The sequence below is a fragment of the Notechis scutatus genome, chromosome 1 (genome assembly GCF_049901735.1).
Source record: "Notechis scutatus isolate UNSWTSFEM ecotype Mainland chromosome 1, rNotScu1.2, whole genome shotgun sequence".
Lineage (NCBI taxonomy): Eukaryota > Metazoa > Chordata > Lepidosauria > Squamata > Elapidae > Notechis > Notechis scutatus.
Genome location: NC_142009.1, coordinates 168,771,737 through 168,783,072, shown reverse-complemented (window position 1 = coordinate 168,783,072; position 11,336 = coordinate 168,771,737). Strand labels below are relative to the sequence as shown.

Sequence of the window (11,336 nt, the reverse complement as noted above, 5' to 3'; positions counted from 1 at the left end):
GCAGGGCTAAGGGAAATAAATGAGCAATACGACCTGAAATGGGACAAAAAAATGAGTCAGAATGAAACTATCTTGAAACAGCCAAGGAGCTCTTCGAATTGCTGCCTGTCTCGCACGAGGCTGAGCATAAACTGGGGAACGCTACGGAGGAGTCACGTGGAGGAGGAGGAGTGTTCCTCAAAATTAAGCTCAGCCTACCACTGCAGAGACTGAAGCACCACCCACTTCTGGATGCTCCGAGCAGCTCTAAGGAGAACGGGTCTTAATTCAGTATCATCCATCTAAATCTTATTCATACCCTGATAGCTAAGAGAACTTGAAATCTTAAATAAGAAGACTGAAAAAGAGAAGAGAGTATAATTTGACTGCAGACCTTGTCCTAGTGGGATGGATTAATTGTCCTGTTAGTTTACAGTCAACAATACCAATTAATGCGCAGTCTTTTCCTTCTAGCCTCCAGCTATTTTAAAAATATCCATATTTGTTTATGGCTCATTAGGGTAGGTATCTGTCTCAAGACCTCAATTATTGTCTTTACATGGAGCAAACTATACCTACTTCTTCCTGCCTCAGCCATGTAATCAAAATCAAACCAGTGTTTCAAGAATCTATATTCAATCAAGGAAGTCGGACTTAAATTTGTATGTCTACTCAATCATTAAGTCAACTAGATGGCCATAGAGAAAGGAAGGCATAGATGGTGATTTAGATATGGCCTAATGGGTAATCAATGAAGCATTTTAATTTGTCACATAATCAGCCAGATGTTTACACAGGATTTGACATTTTTATCCACCTATCAAGTCCTTCCCAAGAACCTGGCATAGGAGATGTTATTACATGGGTTTAAGATATCACAGGAAGTAAGTTATTGCAAAAGCTACCTTTTGCCATTGTCAGTGATTTTGTCAATGGTGTTCAAGTGGTGCTCCAGTTGTTTTGTGATTGCACTCGAGGCATTTATTAGTATTAGTACTATCTTTGCTTTCTTTTGACATAGTTGTTTTATTTGCAGGTCTTTGTATTTTGTGATTTTCTCCAATTCTTTATCTTATCTTCTGCAGTATTGTTAGCGCTCTTCTATTTGTGCAGTGAGATGGTCAGTGCTGCCTGTCTCCAAATCTACTCATAGGGTTATTTGGATGTTCTTGAAGCTGTTTTTCCCCCCACCATTAGGTTTGGCAACTTGAACCTTGGCAAAATTAAAATGAAAGTAAACTTTGTTCTTTTGGAATGGGGGAATATAGTCATTCATTCCTTTATTTACCGGTACTTATATGGTTTATAGACCATATAACCATACTGACCAGACAAAGAGGGTTGGAAGTTAGCATCCTAGGTGTTTTTCTAAAAAAAAAAAAGCTGAGTTGAGTCACATGGAAAAGCAGGTGCAATGCCTCTGCTTCAGCATTTTGTTGGTTTCCTCCCCTGTGCCCTCACCCCTGGGACCTGAAACAGCAAAAAAAAAAAAAAAAAAAAAAAATCCTCAAAAAAAGATCTATCCCAGCAAATTGTATAAACTTATGGATCTCTTTTAACAGAAAGATATAAAACAAATGGTTAACAATACTTTCAATCTGAACAAGGATAAAATTGTTTGACATTGACACCGATGATTTTTTTTATTTAAGAAATGAGCAAGCCATTTAAATATTTCCAAAGCTTTCTACTAGCAACCCACCAAGGTTCAATTGATTGAATTAACTCAAATGGTATATAACTAGGGAGGCAATCATACTATGGGTGGAAAGAAAGGGCTCTGGAACAACTCCTCTACCATTATGTCTCTTTGCTTAAATATGCATTCAAATGGATAGAATCTCTCAAAACTGAATACCCTAAGATGAAATTCATAGCTATCTGGGTGATCTATTGATGGAACATCATGAATTAAGAGAGAAAGTCTAGGAGTTGTAGTCCCAACATATCTGAAAGATACTGGATTGAGGAAGCCTAGGTTATGATTGGAATCGTATATCACATTTTATCATAATCCATCAAGTCTTGACTTGTAGTGATGTTGAGTTCAGGCACCGATGACAATGTTAATCTAATCCAGCCAGTTCCAAACATGGTTTTCTGGGAGTTGGATTAAAGCACCTTTCATCAATAGTAGAATAGGATCATCCAACTTGGTAGGTGGTCAAAGCATCTATGATTTTCCAAAGACATTCTTGTACTCAGTGTCATTTGCAATTTTGAGTAATGATTCATTTTGGCAAAATCATGTTCCAAATCATGGATTTATTATCCTTTCCACTCTATTCAAGGACAATTGCAAGGATAATTATAATTATACATGTATTCTTGGTATATATTCTGCAGGAAAATGGAATTTGGGGAGCAATAACAAAAAAAGATGAACATTTGCTATAAAATGAAAAAATAGAAACTGATCTGTTGAATATCTGTTGAAATATTACTTAAATCAATCTAAAATTGATTAAGGAGAACAAGACAACCAAACCTTAATATACCAAATCTTAAACTGGGGAACATAACTGCATCCTAGAATTAACAGACAGCATACAGGTATTCCTCAATTTAAATTTTTTGTTTAGTAACCATTGCAAGTTACAACAGCACTGAAAAAAGAATGACTTATGAATGGATTTTTTTATTACGGTCATTGCAGCATCCCCATGGTCACAAGATCAAAATGTGGGTGCTTGGCAACTGGCATGTATTTATGACAGTTGCACTGTCCGGGGTTCATGTGATCACCATTTATAACATTCCCATCCAGCTTCAAACAAGCAAAGTCAATGGAGGAGCCAGATTTGCTTAACAATTGCAGTGATTTGGTTAACAATGGACATTTCCAGACATTTTCTACCATGCTTCTCCATGAAATAAAATATGGAGAAAATACACACATAAAAGCTATTTTTGCAAATGGGATGGAAATATGGTTCTGGGCATATAGGATGCAATCCTAAGCAGTGAAGTCCTGATGAAATCAGTACCTCTTCTATGATTCTTACTGCAATAAAGACAAAAGACAAAGAGCACACAGATCACCTGCAAGAGGGCGGTAAAAAGATATGGTGGCCATCACCATGAGATCAAATCTCTATGCCTTTATGTATGTGTGGCATCTACTGAAGAAAGAGTTGCCAAGGAAGCAAACTACTGGCTCTTCCACATGAAGGCTTTATCATATTTTGAAACTCGTTCTGGTATCATATAAGGATTGAGTTTGGGAGAGGAGCAGCTTACTAGCAGTTTTTTAAAAACAGGACAAAGTTGGTATATTGCTTGCCACGTTGTCTCAGCAGAGCTTGTGGGCGCTCTGCATTTTCATTGCCTAGAATTCTGATATTACCTAACTCTAGCTTCTGGACCGCATATTTTAAACAAAGGACAGCTGACTGTTAATGCTTGTAGCCAGATAAATGCATGTATTGAAAGCATGATGGAAAAGAAGGCATCAGCAATTTTTTTTATTTTTTTTATTCATCATGTGGAAGAGAGAGGGCATATTGTTGTTCTGGGCTCTGGAGTAGTTTGCAGCAGAACACTGGCTAAACTCTGCATTCTCCTTTGATCAGATGGAGACACACCAGTGGTGGGATTCAATTTTTTTACTACTGGTTCTATGGGCGTGGCAGGGGAAGGATACTGTAAAATCTCCAGTCAGAGGTGGTATTTGCCGGTTCTCCAACCTACTCAAAATTTCCACTATCGGTTCTCCAGAACTAGTCAGAACCTGCTGAATACCACCTCTGAGACACACACTGTCTGGTTAATGATGTTTCATGCATGTTCCCAGTAGTTTGAACTCCATAGTGATGAACATGTCTTCAGGACAGTTTTGAATTGTTTCAGAACATTTTCATAGTAGGAGCAAAGTTAGTATGGGAATGGCTCAAAAGAAAGGTCCAACAGATGTGGAATAAAGGCAAAAATTATCCAACAAATAGGGGAAGGATATTTCTTTAATATATGTAAATGCCTACATCCAAGCAACTGTAGCAAAAGAAGAGATCAATTTGTGCTTACATTGTACATTTTCATCAGTACTACAAACATGGCAAATATAGTACTGTATTACTATAGTACTATAATGTAATACCATACCATATTACTGTAAACAGTGCATTTTAGAAAGCATAAGAGAAAATATTACTTCCTCATACATTTATAGCACAGGATTATTAGTCTGCCCTGAGTTCCCCACTTTTATTTATTATCCCCTTTTTATTTTTCAGGAATGATAGAAAATAAGGCAATACTATGATACAGAATGTACTTCAAAATCTTATATTTAATTTTTCTTCTTCTTGTGTTTCCCTTGCTAACATTTCTAACCTCAGCCTAGAAAAGTTCACAAAGTTGAAACTGATAGAAAAGCAAAGATTATTCTATATTGCTCTGCCTTTCCAGTCTGAAATTACTCCCCTATAACTCCAACAAATAGCCCTAACCCTAACCCTAACCCTAACCCTAACCCTAACCCTAACCCTAACCCTAACCCTAAAGGATAATTAGTGAAAATGTCTAATTGCCGAAGCTTTGAATTATTTGAGTTATACCTGCAAGCAATATGTTGGGGCCTTCAACCATACATTTACATAGTTCTAAGCTGCATTAACATTCATTACTATTTGACTGATAGGAGTTGAGGCAGGAATCAAAGGAGTCATATATGCTCTGAGAGCTCTGTGAAAAATTAGAGATCTTTAACAGAATTTGTAAAAAGCTTATCTACTATGGTCATCTATTTATTTGTATCCAGACATACTATATGTTAATCTGGTGATAAATTGAATTTAATTTACAAAGAGAGATGCAGTCATTGCAAAATTTCCTCAAGAGGGTGTTCTATCACTGGGACTTCAGTCAACTGCAGACTCAGGGAATTCTGACCATGATCGCTCATAGTTGCAGATTGGCTGACTTCCCACAGGGTGTGTTTGACCAAGTCTGAGAATGTCACACTAAAGCAGAATGAAAGCTTCTTACTGAGAAGGACATAAAGGATAGGGTTTAGACAACTATTAATGAAGGCAAAGCCAATAGAAAGAGGCATGGCATTTTCAAGCAAATCATGCAAAGAGGCATTATGATGAGCTGACAGTTCCAGAATGCTAAATATTTGATATGGGGTCCAGCAAATAAAAAATCCCATCACCACCACAAGAATAGTCCAGAAGAGCCTGTTGGAAGTTAGTACTGTACTTTTTTTAACCTGGTTGACCAGAAAGGAATAACAAACAATCATAGTTAAGAGTGGAAAGAGATAGCCACAAATGAACTTTATCCATGTAAGTGTGTGATGTCTGAATGCAATAATATCAAAGTCGTGGTGAAAGTTGTAATAGCATATGGTGACATTTTGGAGTGATGTAAGTGTGTCTTTGAAATACAGTGCTGGGCTTCCAAGAACTGTAGCCAAAACCCAAATAAGTATAACCAGGATACAGGCATTCCCAAGTGTCCGATGCCTATAGGAGAAGGCAGGGTGGATCAGATGGACATAACGATCAAGGGTGATTGCTGTCAGGAAGAAGACACTGGCAAACATGTTGAGCAAGGATATAAAAGCATTTGCTTTGCACAACCATTTCCCAAAAGGCCAGTGGAAGCCCATGATGACATATGCAATATATAGGGGCAGGAACAAAACAAATATTAAGTCTGCAATTGCCAAGTTGAGAAACCAGATGGATGTAACTGTCTTATTCCATTTGAAGCCCATGATCCAAATAACTATTGCATTGCCAGGTACTCCTAAGAGAAAAGCCGTCATCTGTAGCACTAGAGAAGCAATTTGTGCATGACTGAGGTAGGCCTGGGCCTGGGATAGCTCATCTTCCTCATAATCTTCAATGTATTCAGTAAAGTTATCTTCATACAGGAAGTCAGCTGATGACATGACCACACTCTGTCTCCTGAGAACTTGGATCTGGAGGAAAAGGGATAGAGCAGATAGTTACAAGCATAACAGTGGTACTTTCAAGCAACTTGTTGGTATTTATAGGCTCACAAATGCTGCTCAATTATTCAACCTTGTACAGCAGTTTTCAAATATTCATCTGCATGGTAGATGGACTCTTATTTAATAGATATGGGAATGCAGTGTATCAGGAAACAGCAAGGTATCATTGTACCAACTGTAACCAACATAACAATACAGGACACAATAGAATAGAATAGAATAGAATAGAATAGAATAGAATAGAATAGAATAGAATAGAATAGAATAAACAGAGTTGGAAGTGACCTTGGAGGTCTTCCAGTCCAACCCTCTGCTCAGGCAGGAGACCCTATACCATTTCAGACAAATATTGTCCTATCTCGTATTAAAAACTTCCAGTGTGGGAGAATTCACAACTTCTAGAGACTTGTTCCACTCATTAATTGTTCTTTCAGGAAATTTCTCCTAAGTTCTAGGTTGCTTCCCTACTTGATTAGTTTCCATCCATTGATTCTTGTCCTGCTCACAGGTGCTTTGTAGAATAGCTTGACTTCTCTTCTTTGTGAGATTTGGAACGCTGCTATCATGTCACCAAGGCTGGAATGTTACCAGTTCAGCCCGGTAGAACCTGTAGCTGCGAAGAGCAGCTGACACCGAACCGGTTCCGTATTTGACCCACCCGCCTGCCCGGCCTCTAGGCTGTCCCTGCTTTTATTTATTCCTTGCTTTTCCTTCCTCAGCTGCTTTGCGTGGCACAGCTGAGGCTGAAAAAGCAGGAAACGAGGATTTTCAAATGCTGTGAAGTGCTTGTCAGCTGTCCAGGCAACACAGCTGATGACTTCTTGCAAACACTGCACACACGATTGTCGCCAGTTTGGAGAACTGGCAAATCGCTCCACTGGCTGGCCTCCCCGCCCACGCACTCCTTAGCTGGCATATGAGCCATCCAACTTGCCTGGTTTGGTAAGTTGCTATTTTTCCTTTTTTTTTCCCCGACCATCAGCTGTTCTGCTCTGCTGGGAGATTTAGATTAGCTAGAAAGCAGAAAATCCTTGGATTCTTGCTTTCTAGCTAATCTAAAAGCAGAGCCGAACCTTCCTTAGGACTGAAGCTTTTCAGTGCAGACTCAGGTAGCCGATTGCAGATAAATAGATCTCTAAGTGAATCTGTGATTCTGTGAGCAACTCAATCTGCCTGCCTGCTTTGCCTGCTTTTGGGTAAAAGTTGCTCTATTTTTATAAAAAAAATTCAAAATTTACATAAATATTTATAATATTTACATACAAGCCATGCCCACCCAGTCATATGACCACCAAGCCATGTCCAGTCAACAAGCCCACCAAGTCACATGACCAAGCCACACCCATAAATTAGGCCACACCCACAGAACCAGTTAAGAAATTTGAATCCCATCATTTAGACCACCTGATGTTCATGATTGTATCTAGTGTTTTGTCCAAGGACAATGAAGTTTTCTTGTACCTTGGAGGTGTGAGAGTCCAATTGAGGAAAGGGCCTATAGCTGGGTTGGCGAACCTATGCCACATGTGTGGAAGTGGCACACAGAGCCACTGCCCCCGGCACGCAAGAGGTCTACCGGAAGAGCCCCACTGCACATGCGCGTGTGCGCTGTTGCCCAACAGCTGATTGTCAGGTATCTGGCGTGCATGCACAGGGGGCAGGGGGTGTACAGGAGACGTGCATGCATGCACAGGGATGCGCTGCACACGAGGGGATTACAAGCGCATGCGCAAAGATGTGTGGCGCATGAGGGGGAATTGTGCATGCAGGTGCACAGGGAATCATGCATGCATGTGCAGATGCGTGGCGCATGAAGGGGGAATCTCACGTGCATGCACAGACACACAGCAGGCGAGGGGTGGTCACGCACGCAACTGGCCTATAGTTTTATGCCAAAAGCTTCTGCTTTAAATACTTTTCATTATTATATACTTTACTCATTAAACATGAAACTCAAGTCAACTGAACATTCAAAAATGATTCAAAAACATTCATCACCATCATTATTGTATTGAAAAGAGTCAATCTAACCTTTGCTCTTTGCTTCTGTTAAAGAAGTTGCTTGTACTATTTTGCTAAGGTTGGGGATCATTTGTTAGGAATTCATTCTGTAAGAGAATTGCATCCTTTTCTATCTGGTTTCTCGTTTCTGCAGTTTGCTTCAGAGCTAGGCACATCCTTGGAGACAATTCCCAGGAACGTCCTGCTCCTAGGATCACGAACACACAAGGACAAGATAACAAAGCATGGACAGAGCATGGACAAGGAACACTCCATGGATAAAGGTGGGGAGGGTATGGGCAAGACATTGCCCACATTGAATAATGAACGTTTGTCTCTGATTAGATAAACTTTGTTTCTATCAGCATAAAATGTATATAACACTCTGAGCCACTCTCGCAGGGTGTGGCTATTTCTTACATGCATTTTGTCTGTATGATTTGTCTGTATGATTCACCCAGACTTTTTGCCTTGGCCAAAGAATAAAAAAGCTGTTCTTTTTGCAAGTCTCGTCTCAAGTCTCGCTCTCTTTGGCATCTCAGTGGCTGGGGAAACTTCTGAAACCTTACAGTATTATCATTGTATATATTTCCCAGAAGCACTTTGCTTTGCATTTCATTGACACTTCTATAAATGGATGTTATAGTCTATTGTATCCGGAGAAAAAAAGAAACAAAAAAAGGTTGTGAACAACTATCACAGAAATTACCTACCACTCCTTTCAGTGCTTTTTTCCCTAATGTTCTCTGTGATGTTGATAGGGTTCAGAATCCACTAAACCAGTCATAATGTACTTTATTTGGTCTGACATAAGACAATGTGTGAATGCAGCTTGTAGTTTCTATTTCTTGATCTGTGGGTTGGTGTGAGATATGAATTGAGCTGATTCCGAGAGATTCACGAAGTGTCATTAAGCAGAATACAGCTCTGCATGAGAAAGTCCATCCTGTAAAATATCTGCTGTTGTGATTAGACATTAAGCTAGAAATCAGGAGACTGTGAGTTCTAGCTCCACCTTGGGCATAAAGCCAGCTGTGACCACAAAGCCACCTTGGGCCAGTTATTCCCTCTCAGCCCTAGGAAGGAGGCAATGATAAAGGACTTCTGGAATGTTAAATATGTTAATGAGCAGTGAAGTCTTGAATAGAAAACTTCGCTCATGTCCACCTTTCAGGTGGGAAAAGTAATACTTTAAATTTATTGGTCCAATTTCCAGGCAGAAAATTGGAGGAATCTCAGTGGCTGAGCTGCCTGACAGCTCCTTCTAAAAGAAGCAGCTGCCAGACACCCAATTTACTTCTATGTATTGGTCTACTCAATAAAGAGCTGTTATTCACTAGCTGGAGTCCTGCCTCTTCAATTGATGCAACTTAACACTGGAATCTTGCCAAGAAAACTTGCAGCACCTCTTAAGAGCTGGGAAGCTTGGCTGGCTACTGCTTGTCAAAAGTGTTTGAGTCAATGCCTATAGGGTACTTGTCCTACAAAAGCCTACAATCAAAAGTGGTAAAGAATGGGAAAACACTGAAATGGTCAAAAAACAACATTGTTTAAGCATGTGATGCATCCGGCCCACAGCCCGTGAGTTTGATACCCCTCCCATAACTAAATATCATATTTTCTATACTGGAGATTTTTCAGGGAAAATAGCATGTATTTATTTACTCCCACTGCGAACTCTGCCTCATCTTCTAATTCCTTTTATTCTGATGTATGGCAGTTATGGGCACCTTTACCCAAACAATTTGGTGTGCATTTCGACACAGCATGTATATTTTTAATTGCAACGCCACAGGGTGGAAGAAACAGTTTTCTTAATTTTAAAATCATAAGGCATATGTGAAAACAAAACATGCTTTCCATATAAGTGCAACCATGACATAAAAAGGAGCTGCAGCTTTGCTCGCTTTAACACTGTAGCTCCCATCCCTAAAATAATTTGTATACAAATGGAAGTATCCGTTTTTAAATTGTAAGGATCCTCTTCTAATTGCTTAGGTTGCAACTTTATGCAAACTATCTGGGAAATAAAACCTATTTAACTCAATGATGAAGCTGAAGAACAGCTTTTGAGATGTCATGCATCCCACTGAAAGTATTTAGTATCATACAACTGAAAATTTTCATATGCCATTCAACCTCATCAAGTTTAATTAACTTCCTTGCTAAATAATCAAAACATGCAATGCAGATGTACTTAGAACAGCATGTGCAAGAACAGCTTGCTGAATTGAGAGGAACACTTTATGAGGCAAATTTGTAAATTATGTTAGAAACATCAATAATAAAACCAGCTTGACATACTTTAGTTTTATTTACAATGGCAAGATTTTAGATATTACTTAAAGTACATTGGTCTGCATTATGAATATAGGCTGGCAATAAACGATCCCCACTGTCAGGCTACAGAACTTTTTCCGATTCAATTAACAAGAATGAACTTCTGTAAACCAAACGTATCAAAAGGAATCCTTTATTGAGATGAGACAATTCATGTAGGAGTTCAAAGCAGCGTCTAATGTTTCTCAGGCATACAGGGGTAGATAAGGGAGTTTAGAACCCCTCCCCTTATCTCGATGTGTATTTAGTGAAACAAAAGCCAGTATGTTTATTCCCCCCCACCCCTTCTGAAGGAACGATCTTTTTCACAGTTTCCCAAGCATACATCTCACTGTGGAATTTTTATGGTCTTCTCATCTCCTGGCTGTGCCTCTCAGGTAGGAATCATAATCAACTTAGAGCAGTGGTCGCCAACCAGTGGGCCAGGGACCATTGGTGGTCCATGAGAAAATTTTGGTGGTCTGCAGAGAAATTTCGCCCCCAAAGAATCCCCCAAAGGCTGTGTGGAAACACAAGGCTTGCGTCGCTTTCATTGCGAATGACACGAGGTAATGAGGGGAGGGGGGAAAGGCCAGAGGGGGGACCTTGCCACCACTTGCCCCATACGCCTGGCCTGGCCATCAGGCTGCTTCTTTCTGCTTCTTTCTTCTGCTTTTGGCTGCATGCAAGGAAAACAGCAAACAGACTCATTTCTGGTGGAGTTTGGGGGAGAGAAAGAAAGACTTCTGCTGCTTTCCTTGCATGAAGCCAAAAGTCTCTCTCTCTCTCTTTCTTTCTCTCCCTCCCTGAGAACAGAGTTGGAGAGGGTATCCTGCGATCCCAAATAAAGAATGATTGATGATAGGAAAATGGGGTGGGGAATTTTCCTGCAGACTTTTTTTGGGATTTTCCCAGGGTCTCTGGTCCACGGGATTTAAAATTATGAGTTTGGTGGTCCCTGAGATCCAAAAGGTTGGCGACCTTTGAGTAGCTCCACCTTTATTACACCAAGTATAAGCTGATCTGGAAAACTGCTTTTGAAGACTTTTAAGATTTCGTCAATTTACCCTACCAG

General features: G+C 39.8%; 1 protein-coding gene and 1 long non-coding RNA gene across 6 annotated transcripts in view; one reads left to right on the top strand and one right to left on the bottom strand.

Annotated features, from left to right (window-relative positions):
* The first annotated feature begins 2,490 nt into the window (after positions 1–2,490).
* On the top strand, positions 2,491–8,443 carry LOC148133087 (uncharacterized). The gene is made up of 2 exons (XR_015746444.1): positions 2,491–2,532; positions 8,097–8,443. It is a non-coding gene; the product is annotated as an uncharacterized LOC148133087 (long non-coding RNA).
* Positions 4,464–11,336, bottom strand: part of CMKLR2 (chemerin chemokine-like receptor 2) — a 29,421-nt gene continuing 22,548 nt past the window's right edge. For 2 of the 5 annotated variants that reach the window (XM_087949481.1, XM_087949480.1), the window contains 2 exons: positions 7,973–8,150; positions 4,482–5,908 (listed from right to left, as the gene is read on the bottom strand). In XM_087949481.1, coding sequence (XP_087805607.1) covers positions 4,796–5,878 — 1,083 coding nt within the window. In that variant the 5' untranslated portion in view covers positions 5,879–5,908; positions 7,973–8,150 and the 3' untranslated portion in view covers positions 4,482–4,795. Of the gene's footprint in view, positions 5,909–7,972; positions 8,151–11,336 lie in introns of all 5 variants that reach the window. The other 3 variants (XM_026673197.2, XM_087949482.1, XM_026673199.2) reach the window with 3 other exon arrangements.